The sequence below is a fragment of the Hydra vulgaris genome, chromosome 03, assembly GCF_038396675.1.
Source record: "Hydra vulgaris chromosome 03, alternate assembly HydraT2T_AEP".
NCBI lineage: Eukaryota > Metazoa > Cnidaria > Hydrozoa > Anthoathecata > Hydridae > Hydra > Hydra vulgaris.
Genome location: NC_088922.1, coordinates 16,135,672 through 16,158,287, shown reverse-complemented (window position 1 = coordinate 16,158,287; position 22,616 = coordinate 16,135,672). Strand labels below are relative to the sequence as shown.

Sequence of the window (22,616 nt, the reverse complement as noted above, 5' to 3'; positions counted from 1 at the left end):
TAAAGCAGACTTATAATTATAAAAAGACCTAGATTTTAAATTTTAGAAGTGATAAAAGTAATAGAAATCTACTAAACAATTTGATAAACTAGCATTAGTTTACAGCTTTCTGTATTTATAAATCTTGTGCTATATACAATTCTTTAACTCTTTTATAGCACTTTACAGATTTAAATTTAGCACTTCATTGTGGAAAGAAAAAATTAAAAATAACAAACTTTTACTAAAATATTGAATACCTTAAGAGAAGTTCTTCTTGGTGGAGCAACAACACCTATAGGTATGATGAAAAATGTTAAATTTTTTTAATACTACTTGATATTCTATGGGTAATAGGGTGAAGGGTGCAAACTTATTTTACCTCGAGATAAAACAGTTTTAGAACGCCTCATGATGCCATTTTCTGCTTCTTTTGGAACTTTCTCAAGGTGAACAGCCGGTACAAAACCATCATAATTTTTTTCAACATCACTTTTTAACCTGCAAGAATTAATAATATAACTTTTTAAATATTTATCCTTATTTTATATTACTTTATTTTTAATTTTATAGAAAACAATACATAGTTGTTAATTCATTTACATATTTAACTATTTAATTTATAAATATTTTCAAAAAGAAAGTTGCTCAAGAAAGATGAGACAATCTAGCAATACAATCGAATCATACAAAAAATTTACGATTTCATTTAGCATAATGACTACTTTATGAGAATATTGAGGTGCAGACTAAAAAATTTAAAAAAAGTTAAGAAAAATAAATTCAAAAAAATGTTAGGAAGTGAACTGTTTACTTACACACCAATAATAACATCTGAATTGATGATAGCTGACCTAAAGCATTCCTATTATAAATGCTATTTAGTTATAATACTGAAATAAAGATATTATTTTGTTAAATACCTATGAAATACAGTATTAAAGAAAATTAGCCCTGAATTAACTTTTCATGATTTTTGACATAAGATAGATAGTAACATCATAAGCTTTTTTATACATTGTCATACAGTTTGATTCCAAATGCTTATTTTTAAATTCCAAAAAGCTGAAATCAATACAGTCGAAATCTTTACATTCTATGTTCATTTCAAATACTACTCAGCCATAACTTTCTGTTACTAGTTTGTGTTTGTTTGCACAAAATAATTTATATTTATTTAAAACAAATTTTATTAAAATAATAAAATTTTTTTTAAATAAATATAAATTTTATAAAAATTAGCTTTGTTTTACAATAATTTTTAATATTTTGTTCAGGGATAAGTAATGGGGGATCAATGACAAAATTGTTCAGTAGTGCAAAACATGAGACATTTATATTTGAAAACAGACACAGATTTCTGAACAGTACAACAATTTGTTAAGTTTCAAAAATTCCTTTTATTACTTATCACAACTTTTTTTTTGGTATAATAGTGTCTCAAATTTTTTGTATTTATGGCATCAAGCTTTATCATTAACCATTTTTAAAAAAAAATTCAAAAAAAAAATCAAAATAATAATAATAAGGAAAATAATAATAAAGATTTATTATTATGTATTGATTATATTATGCTTGTCCTGAATTCTGACCTGTCCTAAATCAGGAAGGTTGGGACTAGATAATAACTATTGGATTAATAAAACATTAAAAAAAGTTCACCTAACATTCCACCAGCCATCTGAACACTTTCCCAAAACAAATACAACATCTCCCAAAGCCAATGATAGTTCATCAGGTTGTAATGCTTTATATGGCTTTGTGCAAATAAACTTTTCCTCTAATTTAAAATATAAAATATTATATATATATATATATATATATATATATATATATATATATATATATATATATATATATATTCGTTATTATTATGTACACATATATAAACACAGCACCACATAAATTTTTTTTAAACAATCAATTTTACTAATGGGTGCATAAAATATTGTTTTTAAAAAAAATCATCCTTTAAAACTATAAAAATAAAAATCATTTTTTATTATGAAAGTGTTTATGTAGCTCTAAGTTCTTATGTAGCTTATCTCCGAGTTATTTGAATAAAACAAAAACACAAAATTTCCATTGCATCTGTTCAGTTTTTCATTTTGTTCGGTTTAATACTTACTAATAATTGCGTATTTCTATTGTTCTATGTAAGCAAACAAATGCAAAACACGCATATTGCAATACATGCAATAAAAAGCTTTCATAAACATCTGATGTTTTTTAAATAATTTATGTTTGGCATAAATACCAACATCTTGAATTAAAAAAAAATTTTTTACAAGAGATCTACTTAAAAAATTATATCAAGATAATAAAAAGAATAACACAAAATGAAACTTTACCATATTTAAACAAATTTGTTTTGCAATGATTTCCCAATGCAATCACTTTTTAATGCAATGAATTTAAAAAAAAAAAATTAATTGCTTAAAATGTTGAGTAAATGTTATGCTTATTATATACTTACTTTTTAAGAAAATTGGTAAAACCTACTCTTACCTACCTAATGGTAGGGGGGAGGCTAAACAGTTAGGGATTGTGATACAATAATAAAAGTTTATATTCATAATTGGGTTGATATATTTTTGGGAATAGATGGAGATACGTTCGAGATTGATTGTGCAGAATGGGTTGCACTGAATGGTCATTAGATTTAAAATGAGGAGAAAGTTGTGAATTTTTTAAGATTTAATTCTTACAAATTCATTATTTATAAGCACATTTTAATATCCTGTTTACACAAGAGAACTTGAATACAAATGCTTCTATTGCATAGCATTTATAGTATTTTGTTTTTTACTGTGCTGTATTTTGTTAATCTGCTGTTTTTTTGTAAAACAATAGTCGTTACTATATATTTAAAAGGAGTGAAGCGAGTACTGCTTTTAAGTATATAAAGTGAGGCAGGATTGGGTGATATGCCATCCTGCCACCTTTTTGTAAAGTATAAACTTTTGCTTATTTGGTACAATACAAATGATAATTGCTAATTTATAATCCTCTTTTATAGGATGAAATAGCTTGAATTACAGGAAAGTTAGTTGTTTTATTGTAAAAAATAATTATTTATTATTATATAAAAATTTATTATTTGCTAAAAATATAAAAATATATATCTTATTCCATTTTCCTAAAGAAATTTTTGAGCACAATCACCGACCTTGTAAAATTGCTTGAGCATATCAAGGAGACTGTTTCACCTGGTTTTAAAATCTGAAACTAATAATATTTCCTTTCCATGCGTTTGTAAAACAGAACCATTATTAGTGGGAGATTTTTTGAAAGTTTTCATGATCTCTGATTTTTTCTATCGAAGAATAAATATCAGTGTTTTTAATATGAATTTCAAATTCAGATAATACATCAATTTTAAAATTTAATCCAATTTTATTTTAATCCTAAATTGTATTTAAATAAATTTGTATTTTTTATTTATTTTTAAATATTTTTTTATTTATTTTAAAAGTATAACAACGCTTACCCTTGCCATAAACTGATTCTATCATTAAATCTTTACTACCACTAACTGGTTCTAAATAAGAGCCTGGTACCCATCCCTGCTCGTCTTCAAGACTGACAAACCACCAACCATTCTCATGCTTCTCAATAACATCTACCACTTCACCTATCGCCAATCCAATCTAAAAATTGTTAATTATACAGACTTTTCAAAAGCATTTAACATAAGATACCACACAAAAGATTTTTTATATAAACAGAAGGTATATGGCATATATGGTTAATTACATAATTGGATAAAAAATTGGTTGACCAAGAGAAAAAAACGAGTTAAAATTGATAATACACTGTCCAATTGAAGAAAAAAAGTTTTAACAGAGTACCTCAAGATTTGGTTTTAGGACAGCTACTTTTTATGTTTCACCTGATTTAATTTCAAGCCACATAAAGATGTATTCAGACAACAGCAAGCTCATAGGCATTAAGTCAGAAAAAGATTTTTCTTCACAAAGACTTAGTACACATATCATCGCTCAAAAATTTTTAACTTAGTACAATTTATTTTTGCAATTGCAGCATTAGTTGCAAATATTATGAGAGAAGAAGGGTCTTTATAAGCCTCTCCATCAATAATTAAGATCTGCATTTTCAAACAAATTCTTTGCTAAGATTTATTTTACTGTTTTAATAAAATTGTAAATGTTATTAATTGATAACTGAATAAATAAAAAGCAAATTTAAAATTTATAAATATTTTTAAAAAATAACTTGTTTGATTTAATTATATTTTTTGTTTATTTATTACACTGAATTTTAAAAACGAAAACTTTCTAAATATTTATGTTTGAAAATAAATGGAGCAACTTATACCTGATTTCGCTCTGATTTCTTAAATGCTTCTACAACAATGTATTGTTCGAGGCGAAATGGATCAGATATATTATTTGCTGTCTTTTCTTTTTTTTTTATAGTTGCCTTTCTGCAAAGAAATAAAAGTTATAAAATTATAAAGAAAACTTGATAGCTAATCACTAGTTAAAACTGTTCAAAGAACTGTTCAAAGAAAATGCTATTAAAACAAAATAAAAATTTTTCATCATTTTTTTAACAAAGTAGAACAAGTTCAAGCATATTTCACAATTTAAATTTAATTAAGTTAAAAAAATAATAGCAATATTAATTTAAAATAAAGCAAACAATAATAATTTAAAAAAGTGCTCTAAAGATTAAGAAAGTTTAGCAAATGAAATAAGTTTTCCATATTGAAATAATTTAAATTATAAAAAATATAATTTGTTGCTACTATATTTATAAATTACCAACCAAATCAATTAAAAATTAAAAAAATAATATTTTTTAGTCAAAAATAACTGAACTGTAAGAATGTTTATTTGCAATTGTAAGGATGTTTGTTAATCTATTTAAAAGCACAAGTTCTTAGTTAAATGCATTGCCATTACAACATCAAGGTATTAAACAAAGAAAAATTTCTAGATGTACTTTATTTACAACATAAAAGCTATATGAAGTAACTCACAGTATCATGCAGAACTTTATTTCAAGTGGGTCAAGTAAACTTTGCTTTCTTTTTTATTTATTAAAATATTTGTTGATATAACAAATAAAAAACTAAATAAAACTTTAAAACATTGTTTGAAATTTATAAGAACTTTATCTATTGTCTTAAGTTTCAAACAATAATCTTGACTAAATTTTTAAATAAAGTCTTGATCAAGCTTAAAAGTTCTTTCGGCACAATCATTTACTGTAATTCTTTTTTCTTTTCTTTTTTCTATCCTAAAATACATTGCTTAGTCATAACAAAAATCAAGATTTACAGAACTGTCAAAAAGCATTAGTTAATTGCTACATTTAAAGCATCCAAGTTCGATAACCAATTATATTCAACTAACTTTTACTTTTAACTTTTTTTTTTAGCTTATAGTTAAAAATGACAAGATCTGGTGATTGGGAGCAAGTGATGATGGAAGTATCTGTTGAAAAAAAAAGAGAGTGACACCAAAAACATATTAAATTATGTCAAAATGGAAAAAGAATCTTTAAAAGAGATTTTGTCAAAAGTAGTCACAGTAGATGGCTGATAACATCTTTATGTAAATCAAAAGTCATGATTGGTTATGTTCAATTGAAAGGGATATTATAAAATGCCTAAAAGTCCAATAATCATAACTAATTACATCAACTTTTTTAAAATCAAAAATACAGAGTTTCGTAGTAAATTCAAAAAATTTAAAAGTTAAAATTACAGTGGAAATGTGTTAATATAAGATATTTAAATGCTCATGTTATTAAGCCAGAATCAAATCAGGGTGGCCAGCCAATAGCTAATTCAAAATTCCAGGATATTTCCAAAACGTTTTAAGGAAAAATTTGAGTTTTTCGAGGATATATTGATCTTTTCTTGACCAGAAAAAAACAAAATATGTTGAATTAAAAAATATATAAAAATGAAAAATAACTAAATAATTAGTAGATGTTAATAACACTGATAGCAACATTAAACAAATTTTTTTTTTTGCATTACAGAAACACATAACTATCAAATTCAGTATAAATCTCCGCAAAATTAATAATAGGGTCATTCCATGCCAAATGGACCAAAATTTTAGGATTTCAACATGGACCCTCTCAGTTTTTGATGAAACTTAGTGGGTTTTTTAATATCCACGAGAAAGGCAATTCCTGAAAATTTCAGCATAAAATTTTCTATGGTTCATAAGATATGGTCATTTGAAATTTCTGATTTTTCCAAAAATAAAGACTTCGGTAGCAAAAACATGATTTGTTCATACTTTGAAGCTCTATATTTTATAAACAAAATTTCAGGAAACCTTTTAGTTTTTTTATTGTATACAACTCTAGACTTACTTTAAAAAAACTTTGACATTGAATTCTTGAATATCACATTTTTTCCATAATGGCTACCTAAAAAACCAAAAAAATTGTTTGCAAGTATAAAAAGTTGATTTTTGATGAGTCAATATACAAAACCTGCAGTTTAAGAAGTGAAAAGAAATATTTTTTTAGTTTCTATATATGGTAGGCTTCTAAATTTTTAGAAATTTACTGATAAGATACATTTAAGTAAAAAATTATAGAGCTCTAAAAATGGCTGTGGCTAAAACTTAGGAAAATGTGTCTCCATTTCAAACCACCGGTAACCTAGGATCAACACTGGTTTTAAAAAGATTTTTTTTACAGTGATTTCAGAAAAAAAAATAGTGGGTAATCCTGGAGAAGTTACAAAATCAGAACAATGACAATCACCCAAAATTCATTAAAAACAATAAAAATAAAGTTATTGTTGTACTTTAGTTTGTATTATATCTTGTAATACAAAGTATTTATGAATAAATACTTTGTATTACAAGATATAATACCCCCCCTTCCCCGATTATTTACTTTTTAACATTCACATTTTTTCCCAGAACTTAGAAAAAAATTGTAAATGAACACTTCTCCTTACATGGTGTGTCTGGTTTTATGTCTGATGTATGAAGTGCCTTTATGCCCAAACACACCACTAAACATACACATACAAAAACTGAAATTTAGTTTTTAATGTTTTTATATAAAACTTATTAGGAGCCAATTAGGTAAAACTGAAATGAAAGACTTTTAGTCTAATTTACATAATATTTAATATCATGACTACAAATTTTATAATATTTTTCAATATATTCACGATTCCGCCCTTCCACATTAATTTGACTTATTTGATTATCATTTTTAAATTTAAATTTACAACTTATACAAAGTTATAAGATTACAACTTATACCAAGTTATAAGAGTTATTTGACTTGTCAACAAAATGCAATGTTGATTATGTAATAAATAATATAATTATATAATAAACAATCAATGTAAACATTGAATCTTTTAAATGATTTTTGCTAAAAAAACTTAGACCAATGTGGTGTATTCCTATTGGAGGTGCTTCAGGTCTCCATTAAGTATTTGTTTGTGAGTACCACCAAAATGCAAAACTTTTAGCATTACAAATACCAGATATTTCAGACTATAAAGACCTCTTCACATTAGTTGTATGTGACTTAACAAATCGAGACTGCATGCTGCACAGTTGCCATAACTGCCCAGATACCAACACACTAAAACTATATCATGTTTTTTGCCACTGATTGAAAGTGATATAGTAAACTCTTTTAGTGTGTTGGTATCTTTACCGGTGGTTTGAAATGGAGACACATTTTCCTAAGTTTTAGCCACAGCCATTTTTAGAGCTCTATAATTTTTTACTTAAATGTATCTTATCAGTAAATTTCTAAAAATTTAGAAGCCTACCATATATAGAAACTAAAAAAATATTTCTTTTCACTTCTTAAACTGCAGGTTTTGTATATTGACTCATCAAAAATCAACTTTTTATACTTGCAAACAATTTTTTTGGTTTTTTAGGTAGCCATTATGGAAAAAATGTGATATTCAAGAATTCAATGTCAAAGTTTTTTTAAAGTAAGTCTAGAGTTGTATACAATAAAAAAACTAAAAGGTTTCCTGAAATTTTGTTTATAAAATATAGAGCTTCAAAGTATGAACAAATCATGTTTTTGCTACCGAAGTCTTTATTTTTGGAAAAATCAGAAATTTCAAATGACCATATCTTATGAACCATAGAAAATTTTATGCTGAAATTTTCAGGAATTGCCTTTCTCGTGGATATTAAAAAACCCACTAAGTTTCATCAAAAACTGAGAGGGTCCATGTTGAAATCCTAAAATTTTGGTCCATTTGGCATGGAATGACCCTATTATTAATTTTGCGGAGATTTATACTGAATTTGATAGTTATGTGTTTCTGTAATGCAAAAAAAAAAATTTGTTTAATGTTGCTATCAGTGTTATTAACATCTACTAATTATTTAGTTATTTTTCATTTTTATATATTTTTTAATTCAACATATTTTGTTTTTTTCTGGTCAAGAAAAGATCAATATATCCTCGAAAAACTCAAATTTTTCCTTAAAACGTTTTGGAAATATCCTGGAATTTTGAATTAGCTATTGGCTGGCCACCCTGATTTGATTCTGGCTTAATAACATGAGCATTTAAATATCTTATATTAACACATTTCCACTGTAATTTTAACTTTTAAATTTTTTGAATTTACTACGAAACTCTGTATTTTTGATTTTAAAAAAGTTGATGTAATTAGTTATGATTATTGGACTTTTAGGCATTTTATAATATCCCTTTCAATTGAACATAACCAATCATGACTTTTGATTTACATAAAGATGTTATCAGCCATCTACTGTGACTACTTTTGACAAAATCTCTTTTAAAGATTCTTTTTCCATTTTGACATAATTTAATATGTTTTTGGTGTCACTCTCTTTTTTTTTCAACAGATACTTCCATCATCACTTGCTCCCAATCACCAGATCTTGTCATTTTTAACTATAAGCTAAAAAAAAAAGTTAAAAGTAAAAGTTAGTTGAATATAATTGGTTATCGAACTTGGATGCTTTAAATGTAGCAATTAACTAATGCTTTTTGACAGTTCTGTAAATCTTGATTTTTGTTATGACTAAGCAATGTATTTTAGGATAGAAAAAAGAAAAGAAAAAAGAATTACAGTAAATGATTGTGCCGAAAGAACTTTTAAGCTTGATCAAGACTTTATTTAAAAATTTAGTCAAGATTATTGTTTGAAACTTAAGACAATAGATAAAGTTCTTATAAATTTCAAACAATGTTTTAAAGTTTTATTTAGTTTTTTATTTGTTATATCAACAAATATTTTAATAAATAAAAAAGAAAGCAAAGTTTACTTGACCCACTTGAAATAAAGTTCTGCATGATACTGTGAGTTACTTCATATAGCTTTTATGTTGTAAATAAAGTACATCTAGAAATTTTTCTTTGTTTAATACCTTGATGTTGTAATGGCAATGCATTTAACTAAGAACTTGTGCTTTTAAATAGATTAACAAACATCCTTACAATTGCAAATAAACATTCTTACAGTTCAGTTATTTTTGACTAAAAAATATTATTTTTTTAATTTTTAATTGATTTGGTTGGTAATTTATAAATATAGTAGCAACAAATTATATTTTTTATAATTTAAATTATTTCAATATGGAAAACTTATTTCATTTGCTAAACTTTCTTAATCTTTAGAGCACTTTTTTAAATTATTATTGTTTGCTTTATTTTAAATTAATATTGCTATTATTTTTTTAACTTAATTAAATTTAAATAATGAAATATGGACCTTGGTCCAGTTGGCAAGGAATGACCCAATATCACTATAAAAGATAAAATCATGATAACAATATATTGTACTATTTTTGAAAAAAGTTCCAGGATTTCCAGGAATTATTGCTAAAAGGGGTGTTTTTCCATAACTTTTACAGGACCTATTAATTTCCCGGACTTTTCCAGGTTGCAAAGTTTTTAAAGATTACTAGCTACTCTGCAAATACACTTGCTAGTTATGTCCTTAAATTGACTGAAATTAAAGGCCAATGTAATGTTGAAATGATTAATTGATTAGTGCAAAGAAAATTGGCAGAGTTTAATTTGAATCTCCAAAAGGACATTTTTGCTTTAACCCAAGATGTCGCAGAAGTAATGAAAAAGAATGTAAAAAATTTACGTGCAATAAGCCAGCTCTGCTGTAATTATGGCTTACATTTAGCCTTAATTGATTGTTTTTACAAAAAACATGATGCTAAAAATTACTACTTTAATGATTATGCTAATGTTGATCTCATTGAAGAACCATTACCTAATGAGGGTATACCAAAAATAAATCTTATAGCAAGGAAAATGAGAACAAAGTACTAAATATTTCTCCAAGTTTTAGAAAATAACTGAAACTAAAACTAGATATAAAATCATGTTGGAACTCGATATTTGTGATGTTGAAGAGATTTTTAAAAGTTGTGCATTGTGTTAATAATCATTACTTGATTTAAATAAAGACAAATTCTCTTTGAAAGATGCTTGCTAAACTGTTAAATTTTTTGAAGCCTTTTAAAGTAGTTGTCAAGGAACTAAGCAAGAATGATGCAAGCAGGGATGCGGAGTCCCAAAAAGGACTCCAGATTTGAAAGTCACAAAAAGATTATTTTATCCTAGTTTTTGGTAACCAGGAGCTCTAAAAATATAAATAAGTTTATGAACTACTTATAGGAAAAAAATTAAGACTTTTAGATTAGAGGAACAATCATTTTTTGAACCTGGAGTCCTTAGGTATAATGGCGGCAAGGACTCCAGATATCCAGGACTCCGGGCTTAAAAACAATAAGTTTCAAGTCATTAAATCTCATGAATTTTTTTCTTATAGCAGATCATAAGTCAACAAACATGTTTAGAGCCTCTGGACACTACAGACTTGGAAAAAGTAGAGATATAAAGCCGGAGTCCTTTTGGGACTCCGCGTCCCTGGATGCAAGCCTTATAACAGTTAAAGACATGCATAAAATCATACTTGATAAGCTAGAGAATATGAAATCCAATTTGGGCGAAAAACTACAGTTTCAGTTTAAAAAAAAACAATGAACAACAAAATAAATGAGACCTTAATGGTATTAGTAATTTTTTATGGATAATGTTCAAATGAAAATTTAAAATATTCATCAAAAATGCTGTTACTTAGGCTTATGGAACATTGGAAAGGATCAATCCATAAATGTTTAGTGGAGAAGAACTAAACATGAATAATTCTAACTCAACTGAAGAATCAGATATTGTGAAATTAAATTTACAACAAGAACTGCATAAGGCAATATTGTCAATAACAAATAAATCACCTGATACTATCAATAAATTAAACCTAGTTTAAATGGAATTTCAACAATTGGATTTATTCAAACAAAAATAACTGTTTCATTGAATATTCTTTTTTACACGCTTCTGACAATCAAACCAACAACATCCACAGAACATGTGTTTTTTGTAGCTGGATTGAATAAAAGAACAAGATTGAATTTTAACACATTTAATTCTATACCTTTCCTAAAATATAAATTCTAAAATATAAATTAAACAACTAATTTATAATAACTATATATTTAAAAACTCATTTATTTTGTTTACTATTTTGTTTGTTTGTTGCATAAAATGCTTTATTTTGAAATCTTAAAATAAACTTAAGTTTATAAAATTTTTAGTATATTTCTTTCTTTTTTTTTATAGAATATATTTGAACAATCTAGTATTTTAAAATTTCACTATTTAAAAACTGAGTCATAGAAAGATAGAGTATTTGGATGCTCTACATTTATTACTTTAGAATTTATTTTAAATAGGATGCATTAGTAGCCAAGTCTTTTTAAATGCTTTTTGAATAATAAAAAAAAAGATCAGGTTTTATTTTTTAAAGGGCTAAATATACTTTCTTTTTCAAAGATCTTTATAAATTTAATTTAACTATTAATTCTTAGTGACTAATTCTTCCCTTAAAGTTAACCCTGGTGGGAAATGAGCGACTAGCTAAAGAATAATCAGCTCTATAGCAATTTTTGAGCTTTTATGTGAGGAAAATTTTTTTCCTTAAAATATTTAATTTTTAGTATTCGATCTGATATATTTATAATAATATATTTATTATCATTTTTTATTATTATTTCAATCTAATATATATATATATATATAAACTTGTAACATGGCAATTCTATTACATATTGTAGCTTTGTAGTTAGCTTCATATCTAAGCATCACAGCTAGCTACAACAAAACAACAAATTTGAGGCTAGTCAAGTTAACCCTGGTGGGAAATGAGCGACTAGCCAAAGAAAAATCAGTTCTATAGCGATTTTTGAGCTTTTATGTTAGGAAAATTTTTTCTCTTAAAAAATTCAATTTTTAGTATTCGATCTATTATATTTATGATAATATATTTATTATCACTTTTTATTATCATTTTGATCTATAATATATATATAAACTTATAACATGGCAGTTTTATTACACATTGTAGTTTTGTAGTTAGCTTCAAATCTAAGCATCACAGCTAGCTACAACAAAACAACAAATTTGTGGCTAATCAATGACTACATATTACAGCTTTATAGATAGCCATATTATTTGATATATCAATTAGGGCACCCAATACCGGTATACCGAAAAACGGTATCCCGGTTTTCCCGGCCATTTTTCTATTACCGATACCGAGTTTTCAATACCGGTATATACCGGTATTTCAATTATTTTTTTCATCGCACAGAAACTGTTCCATTAGACTTCGTGTGTGTTTTGACACAGACACTTTTAGAGAGTTATAAGCATGAAAATACCACAGAAAAAAACATTGATTATAAAAATGGATAACAAAAAAAATTTTCACTTTGTTTTTTGTAACTTTGTTGTGTTGTGCTTCATTTTACTTGTTTTATATATATTTGCAAATATAACAACAACAAATAAAGACAAAGAATAAATTTAAAAAGAATAAATATTTAAAAAGAATAAATAAATATAACATCTCTATTACAGATATAATATAGAGATGTTATATTTTTTTTCATGTTTTAAATCTCGTCTGATATTTGATATTTCGTAATCACTAGTTTGCACGTGCTTAAAATAACGACTTCTCAAAATAGAAAACGATTTTGGAAGTAATGACTTATAGGCTTGTATAAGCTTTGTAGCACGCTTTTTATTACTGCTTGGGATTTGTGATTGCGAAATGATGTGTATATATATGTGTAGTTTATATTATTTTTGTTTATGATTCGCAGTCAGTTTAAAGTATAACACATTTAACGAAATAAAATACAATTATATGAAAAGTTCATATAATTCAATATGTAATTCATATAATTATATTAAATTCATATAAGTTCATACCTTTATCTTCATTTTTATAAATTTTTAATATTTATTTATTTTGTATTTCAATATTATTTTTCATATTTTGCAAATTATAGTATTCAAAAACGTGCTGCTATGGCTGATAAACCAAAAGTATTTGAAGATTTTAAAAAAGGACTTCAGGACAAAAACTCTGTGTGGAATTACTTTTTGCGCGAAAAGTCTTGAGCTGCAGCAAAATGTAAAAAATGTGCTAGAGAAATGAGGACCTGTGGTGGCTCGACTAGTGGACTCCATACACATTTAAGGACTTCTCACCAAATAAATTTACTGAAATGTTATCAAGTTGAAGTTTCAACTTCGCCATCTACTGCTGGTGTTTCGACTATGCCTGATTTGCAACTTGTTAGGCCAAGAGATAAAATTACAACTTTTTAAACAAAAAACGAAGATGAAGATACACTGCCAAATGTTTTAGCTAAAATGACAGCCACCGATGGCTTGCGATTCAGAGTTTTTATAACATCTAATGAGCTAAGAAAATCGCTGGTAGCTCGAGGTTTTGATGTGCCAAAATCATCTGAATCCATTCGCCAAATAGTTATGAAATATGCTACTAAAATTCGAAATTTAATAATAGAAGAATTATCTGAACTTCAACGTCAAAGAAATCAAATTAGTCTTATGTTTGACAAGTGAACTTCGGTAAAAAATAGACGCTATTTGAACATTAATGTTCATTCTCGAAATAGATTTTGGAATTTGGGTTTAACAAGAGTTAATGGACATTTCCCAGCAGAAATGTGTGTTAAGTTAATTGAAAACATACTGAAAGAACACAACTTAAAAATTAATCGCGATATTGTATGTAGAATTATCTGAACTTCAACTTCATACCTGAAGTACCACAGATGGTGCTTCAGGTATGAAGAAAGTAGGCCGAATAATGTCCAGCGACCAACAACTTTGTCTAACCCATGGAATCCATTTGGCTGTGATTGACGTCTTGTATAAAATAACAGTTGTGGAATGGACAAATAATTATTTTGAATCTGATAAAGATAGTGCTGGTGAGATTTCCGATGAATATAATGAAGACCATTTAGACGGACTAAAGACTTTTCAGAGCTCACCAAATTCAAATGAACTGAAATGAAATAATTTGGTTCCATTGATAAGCAAAGTTAGAAAAGTTGTAAAGCTGTTCAGACGATCACCAACAAAAAATGAAACCCTTCAAGTTTATGTAAAAACTGAACAGGGTAATAACCTGTCATTAATATTAGATAATAAGAACAGATGGAACAGCTTACTTTTTATGCTAGAGCGTTTTTTTATAAACTAAAAAATTCTAATCAAAAAGCCCTGATTGACTTAAACTCAAGTATTATTTTTACGAAATCTGAATTAGAATTAATATTATCAACAGTTTCTATGTTGTTACCAGTGAAATTGGCTGTAGAGGCTTTATGTCGGAGAGACGCTAGTATCAGCTGATGCTACCCTGGCATTTATGCTGCAAAATTTAGGCGCAGGACCATTAAGTAACAATATGAAGACTTCCTTAATTAAAAGAATAAAAGAAAGACGCAAAAATTTATCTTATCTCATACAATATCTTCATAAAGGAGATTAAGCCCAAAATAATTTTGGTTCAGATATCATATTTGATCGGCTAACTAAAACTGCTTTGGTAAATTTAATTGTGCATCTTATCCAGCGGCTCTCATCCGTACAAACTGAAACTACAGCATTCCCTACACAAACAGATGATGACGAAAATACCATAATGTGCGAAGACGAACCTTTGAGCTTGACATTAAAGGAGCAGCCAGAAATCGCCATAAATAATGAGATGATTTTATGGCCAATTATTTTTTCGGTTTTCTTTCCTAAACAACTTTTTTTTACTCAAAATTAAATTTTAAATAAACGTGTTCCGAGGCTGTATCAAAAATTTGCACAAAACGTAAATTAAACTTTTTTTATAACGCAAGTTGAGTGCAGCAATTATTTTTTAATAAATGATTTATACAAAAATATATACCTCCATCATCCTGATTCAGACAGCGGTCTGAATCAGGAAGACGTAGGTTACTTCAAGACTTCCTTTTGGAAACCTATGTTTCGATATTTAAATCAAAAGAAACTATTGCGATGATTTGTTTTTGTTTTTCTTTTGTTTTTAACAGTTTTATATATATATATATATATATATATATATATATATATATATATATATATATATATATATATATATATATATATATATATATATATATATATATATATATATATATATATTATACTTGATAATGTATCTATACTCCCTTGAAATATTGTATAAAAATAATTCAAAAGAAAAAAAAGAGTTACACCCATAATAGAAGTTTTTATTTAGTTCTAAATATTAAATTTAATTATTCAATATGAAAAAAAAGTAAAGAAAATAAACATTTCCTAATAGTAATAATTAAAAACAAGTTAAACAACTTTCAACTCGTTTTGCAGTAGTTATCACTATTGCAGTAATTTAAAAATGTCTTTGAAAAATAAAGAAAATAAAGATAATTTTATGACGTCAAATGCACATTAGGCTAATATGTTAATCATTTTTTACTTAAAACAAGTAAATAAATAAATAAAAAAATTTGTAAAACACTTTAAAAAATTAATTACTTTGTCAAACTTTTTATATCATCAGCAGTAACCTCAAAGAAATCAATCACAAAGCTACTACGTGAGATCTTCTCTGGTAAAGAAACAAGATCCTAAAAATAGTAGACAACAAAAATTGTTAAAACATTAATCAGTAGACAACACAACTTATCATTATTTTAATAGACATATAAACAATGACAGCCTTAAAACAAAAAATTTTGTTTTGCTGATGATAATTTAGCATGATTTACCTATAACAATAAATAATCTAATTTTTTATTATAATACATTCACTAATTACAAGTATGAATAAACTTCAAATTATTTTTTTAACACAAAATAAATTTGTTTAGTATAAACTAATAAATTAGCTGTGCGCGCTTAAAATTTTTAAAATAGTTAAAATAGTTTTAAAATCCTTTTAACTTTGGTTTAGCACTTGAAATGAGATAAGTAAGTCAAGTAAGGACCGGCGAATATTCGTTAAAAATTCGGATTACAGAGTTTACTGAAAGGCAAAGACTTTGGCTTTGATTTCAGTGCTGAATTCAAAATAGAAATTTGGCTCTAAGTTAAATTCAGTTAAAATTGCAAAATTTCATTTAACTTTCAGCTAAATTCAAAAGCTATTAATTTTATTTCAACTAAAAAAAAAAAAATTTTCTACACAAATTATTGTTATTACAGTCTCAAGATCACACAAATTTTATTGCTACAAATCTTACTTGAAGGTATTCTGTTAGTAGATCTTTCCTTTTGTTTGCAACATTTTTCACTTCACTTCTTCCAAACAAAATTTTTCCTAAAATAAACTTTAAAATTAATAATTATTGCTGACTTCTTATCATATTGATATAAAAAAGCGTAGTAAAGATAAATTTTACTTATTTTATACTACTTGCAACCTTTCTATAAATTGCTTTGTTTTTAATGAAGTTGAATTATGGTAATATGTGCACACAATTAGAAAAACTTTTTATTTAAAGCTACACTAAAACAGAGGCTCCGTGTCTTTAATTATTAGACTCTGGAAAATATTTCCAAAGCAATTTCATTATTTATTGAAGGTATATTGCTAACATATTACTTGCTAGAAACCAATATACCTTCAACAAATAATGAAATTAAAGACACAGATTTTAATGTAGCTAAATGACTTTGACTACATTAAAAAACTCCTCACACACACACACACACACTCACACAAATAAACACACTCACTCACACACACACACACACACACACACACACACACACACACACACACACCTCTTTATTTATTTTTAGTATTTATGCTAATTTTAGTGTTCAGAACTTGAATGTAACTAAAAATCAACTGAAAATTTCAGCTTTTTTATAAAATACAATTTTATTATTTATTAAATAATTATATTTAAAAAATGTTTAAATCTCTATAAAATACAAATCTTTGGCACCTGTATTTCTAAAAACTACCAGAATTAAATATAATTTAACTTACAAAAATTATGTAAGAGATTTCAATAAAAATAGCATAATTAAGTCTTTAGTAAAAAAAAAATAAGATTTGATTGCTTAATTTCTCTACAAGTAATATTAGGGGAGGGTCTGTATGGAAGAAATTTTCAAAATTGCTAACTTTTTTAAAAAAAGTTACTCTTAATGAACAACATTCTTTTTCAATCCTAATATCTTTTTATCTATTCAAAGTGTGATAGTGGTTTTGTTTGCTGATAATGCATATATTCATTGATGAAAAGCTTGAGGCTTGAGACATTTAGTGACTTGTGCATTTTAAATCAACTCAGACAGTTAAAGCTCATCATAATCTATCTTAGTACTTCTACACAACTACAATTTCAAATTTTCGAATAACAATTAAATAAATTTAATTTTATTAATAAATTAATAACCAATAAAATCATATTGATAATGGATTGTATATAAAAACCATGTTTCATAAAAATTGAGAACACTTTAAAAAAAGAAGTTCCAGTATTTTTTTTGAATATAACAATTAGATTTTTCATGATTCTTCAAACCAATAATAAGACTTCATTGATAAAAAGACAAAAGTTGTTTCTTTGAGACTATTTAGCTGAAAAAATATATTCTATTTTTACGATAACTTTTTTATAATTATTATAGGATATTTATTAATAATCTAATTTTTTCCTAGAAATAACTAGTTAATAAAACTAAATATATTCAAATAATGTTACAATTCTCATTCAACTCTATAAGAAACACTTAAAACATACCCGGCAAAAGTGGTATTATTCTTTGAGATGGATGAACTTCTCCAGATTCTACTGGAAAGGCTTCAGATAAACAAGCCTAAATTTTAACAAAATAAATTAGAAAATGTTAATAGAACATTAAACAAAAAAAGTTTTAAGATAAGAGATAAATATATATTTCAGCTGGTGAGAGATAATAAAAAGCAAAGGTTTAGAGCATAAGTACCAACTGAAACTATGGAGTGCACAATTGAAAAATATATAAAAACATTATTAACTTTATCTGAAAAAACATCAAAAAGCATGAAAAAAGTTATTTATTTATCTTTCATGAAAAAAGTTAAAGAATAACAATAATAATAACAATATATCACTATGATCGGTTGAAATTTGAACAATTTTAAATTGAGTTTTCTCACAACTTAACCAATTGTAATGATTTTCTTTTTATAATGATGCTTACATAATTTTTACTTCAATAAAAATAAATTTAGTCTAAACTTTACAATGTGCAAGTAATTTTACTTTTTGTAAAGTATCCCCCCCCCCCCCATCATCTCCACAATTTTATTTTGCGCCACTTTTTTTGTAGCATTTGTCCATAAATCTGGAAAATTTTTAACACTATTTTCACATTTGTCTCTTTTCCTAAAAATTCTCTTCACAATTGTCCAATAAGCATTGAGTAAAACTCGCAGCTAAGGACATTTTAAGTAAAACTCGCTGCTGAGGACAGTTTGGTGGATTAACATCCTTAGGAACAAAATTGGCTCTATTTTTCTTATACCACTGAATTTCTGTTTTGGAATTGTGGATTGATGCCAGATCTGGCCAAAATAAATTTAATTATTTTTGCTTTTTAATTAGAGAGAGAAGTCATTTTTTTAAGCATTTACTGACATATAGATCTGGTGTCAAAGCTTGATTTGTTACAAAAGGAGAGTTTTTAAAACCTCAACTGAAAGTAGTCTGCCATACAAGGAACTTGAAAGTGATTTTCTTACTTAAATGTACTTAAATTTGTCAGAAGCTTTATAACGTCTCGACTGATAATAGTATTCATTACCTGGAAGCATCTAGTGACCTTTTTTACAGTAAGTTTCATCGTCTTCTAAAATGCATAAATTTTTTTTTGTAATAAATTTAAGCAAATTTTTAGCTCATCCAAATGCCTTGACTTCTCCATCAAGCGACCTTTTTGGTATTTTTTTCTTGTAATTTACTTTCAGATTTTCTTTTTTGAAAACTCTTTGAACGAAAGCTTTATTGCATTTAAACTTCATAGCTAAATCTTGTTGTGACTGTGTCGGATTTTGATGAATTTAGTCAACTATTGATTTTGCCTTCTTTTTGGAAATAAATCTATTTTTTTAAATTTATTTTACAGTTTTTTTTAATTATAACATTTTATAATAATTCCAACAGTTGTTTTTGAAACTTTACATGCTTTTTAAGTCATGGAATATGAGAGCGATGGATTTTCTATGTTATATTTGAAAATTTTTTTTGATTTTCAGACTCTGAAAATGCAAAAACAAACTAAGAGTAAACAAAACTACATTCACACACAAGAAACATAATTATGTAAGCATCATTATAAAAAAAAATCATAACAATTGATTGGTTTTTGAGAAAACTCAATTTAAAATCGTCCAAATTTCAACCGATCATGGTGATAATAATAGTAATGATAACAGAGTAAAGTGGTGCTAATAAAAGCAACTTAGGATTAGCAATCAAAATTCAAAGATTTGAATTTTGATTGCTAATCCTAAAATTTAAAATTTATTTTAATTATTTGTTAGTAGTTACAAGACTGACTATAAATAATTGATATAGAGAAATAATGATGCTTAAATACTAAATTGAACCTTGCAATGCTGTAAGACAAAAATAGGTCATGTCTATCTACTTAATTTCCATATATGGACAAACAAGGAGATAGAGGACAATTAAAAGAGAGGCAAAAGCACAGATATAAGAATAGAGTTAAGAAATCAAATTCAAGTTACAAACATTAGTTTAAAGCGTGTACACAAAATAAATGTGAAAGTAGAAAAACAACTAAAAAAAAGTACTCCTCAATTTTTATTTCGAACCAAGTAATAATTTTTAATACAACAATATAAGAAGATCAAACATTAAAAAGAAAAATTAATTATTCCTGTGGGAATCTAATAAAATTTGGAGTTTTTGCTTCAGTGGTACCCATAAACTTGCGCGCAGAAAAAGAATCAAAACTATTTGATGGTTTTTTAAATAATATTTAAATATCTTTAATGTTTCTGCAAAGCTTTTTTGTTTTTTTCATTTTTCTTTTAGTAATAGCCCAGTACTTTTCAATAACTCTCAATTCTGGGCAGTTTGGAGGATTTTCTGTTTTAGGCACAAATTTCACATTATTCTTTTTATACCGTTCCATAGCTAGTTTACAATAATGAATTGAAGCTATATCAGGCCAGAATCTGTTATTGTGTGATTTAATTAGATGTAAACAGCGTTTTTGTAAACATTCTTTAACATATACTTGACCAGAAAGTGTGGACTGAGAAATATAAGGTGCTGATTTTTTGCCACAACTGCAAAAAGCTTGCCAAATCAAAGCTTTCTTAGCGAACTTGTCATGTTTTGTGTATTTAAATTTCTTATCTGCTTTTCCTCTATATTTGTCAATATAATAAACAGCACCAGGAATTTGTTGATGATCGTACTTGATATAAGTTTCATCGCCTTCAATAATACAGAAATTTTTAGAACTAAAATTGTCATACAACTTTCTGCCGCGAATTCTTGCACTTTTTTGTTGAGTTTCAGAACGGTTGGGCACTTTTTGTGCTTTGAAAGAATGAAAACAATGTTTGTTTCCAACTTTTGAAAAAACTATGAGAAAATCCGTATATTTTTGCGTGTTTCCTTAGTGAAAGGCTTGGGTTATTCTTAAAACTGTTAACCAGTTTTTTAACTAGTTTTATATCATAAAAACTTTCCTTCATTCCACCATCAGATTTGCATTTCATCGATTTTGTTTGAGAAAAACATCGAATAACACAACTAACGGTGTATGGTTAATGGATGTATTTGCAACGAGTTTGTTATCAAATTGTAGCTACTATTAGGATTTTGTAAATATTTGTGCATAATTTTTTCTCTTACGCCTTCTTCTTTTGTCATTTTTAAAACTAATTTCAAGTTAAATCCAAAAACTAACATATTTTTTTGAAACCTCAACATGTTGAAAACAAAATACAAAACAATTAAAAAGATTTTAATACAACCACTAAAAAAAAATGACATGCTTATTCTTTCACATTTATTTCGTGTACACGCTTTCTACATATCTTTTTGGTCTAACATATCTACACCAATATGTTAGACCAAAAAAAGGTGTAAAGCTAAAAAAAAGTTTTAGCATAGGAAACATTTTGAAAAACAATAGCACAAGGAAATTTAGCTTTTCCTAAATGGTTTGACAGAGTTAACATTTAATACATACCTGAAGATCAAAAAACTTGCAATAAGGTCTACAAATGACTTGTTGTTTCCCATCAGACCAAAGAACATTAATGACATAAACCTAATTAAAAATATATAATAGACACCACTATATATAATTTAGACACCATTATAATGATATTTACTAAACTTATTTACTAAATTATAAAATATTTACATAATGCTTGCTTGGTTTTTTTCGCTTCACCACTTCTGCAACACTGACTGTAGTAATATAAATCTGACTTTCTTCGGACATTGAGTTAGCTAAAAATCAAATTATTTTTCAAATTTAAATGCTACCTAATTTGTCCAGTTATTAAATAGTAGAAGAAATATGCAGCTATAAAAAATGAAATAAGTATGCAAGGTGAGAATTTAAAAAAAAAACAATTGGAATCGAAAAAATTTTATTCATTTTTTTTTAAAAGTTTAAAAAGTTTTTTTAAATTTAAAACATTAAACACAAGAATAAAAACCAATAAGCAAAAATAAGACCAACACTATGCAACTTTTAGTTAAATAAAAACATGATTATTTTTATAAATTGAAATTAGTTTTACTAGAATAAACTTAGTTTCAAAATGAAACTGAAAATTTTTCTTTGGGTAGAATAATAGGTGTTAAGTCAAAAAAAATTTGTTAAATTAACAGTTGATCATCAGACTAAAATTATAACCTGTATTAAAAGGTTTTTGATTATTAGATAAAAAAGTGCAATAATTAAATAAATTAATTTATTTTTCTTCTATCTAATTAAATAAAAGATTATAACACGTGATTAATTACGTAGTGTCAGGGTTGCATGGTTTTAACCAAATGGTTTAAACCATTGGTTTAAACCATGGTTTAAACCAATTAAAAAAATGTTGGTTTAAACCAAATTAATGTTTTTTTAAAAAATGATTTGAACTTACAACAGGAAACTAAAAGAGGGTTATGTTCACAAATAAAACTAATCTTCAATATAAATGATTTTTTTTGAATCCA

At 26.2% G+C, this 22,616-nt stretch overlaps 1 protein-coding gene across 5 annotated transcripts in view; it reads right to left on the bottom strand.

Annotated features, from left to right (window-relative positions):
- Window positions 1–22,616, bottom strand: part of LOC100208234 (SH3 and PX domain-containing protein 2A) — a 63,582-nt gene that overhangs the window by 4,829 nt on the left and 36,137 nt on the right. For all 5 annotated transcript variants that reach the window (XM_065792470.1, XM_065792469.1, XM_065792473.1 and 2 more), the window contains exons 2-11: window positions 21,805–21,893; window positions 21,628–21,708; window positions 18,156–18,231; window positions 16,641–16,717; window positions 15,934–16,025; window positions 4,318–4,426; window positions 3,470–3,629; window positions 1,642–1,759; window positions 362–480; window positions 240–274 (exon numbers count right to left, since the gene is read on the bottom strand). In XM_065792470.1, coding sequence (XP_065648542.1) covers window positions 240–274; window positions 362–480; window positions 1,642–1,759; window positions 3,470–3,629; window positions 4,318–4,426; window positions 15,934–16,025; window positions 16,641–16,717; window positions 18,156–18,231; window positions 21,628–21,708; window positions 21,805–21,885 — 948 coding nt within the window. In that variant the 5' untranslated portion in view covers window positions 21,886–21,893. The remainder of the gene's footprint in view (window positions 1–239; window positions 275–361; window positions 481–1,641; window positions 1,760–3,469; window positions 3,630–4,317; window positions 4,427–15,933; window positions 16,026–16,640; window positions 16,718–18,155; window positions 18,232–21,627; window positions 21,709–21,804; window positions 21,894–22,616) is intronic.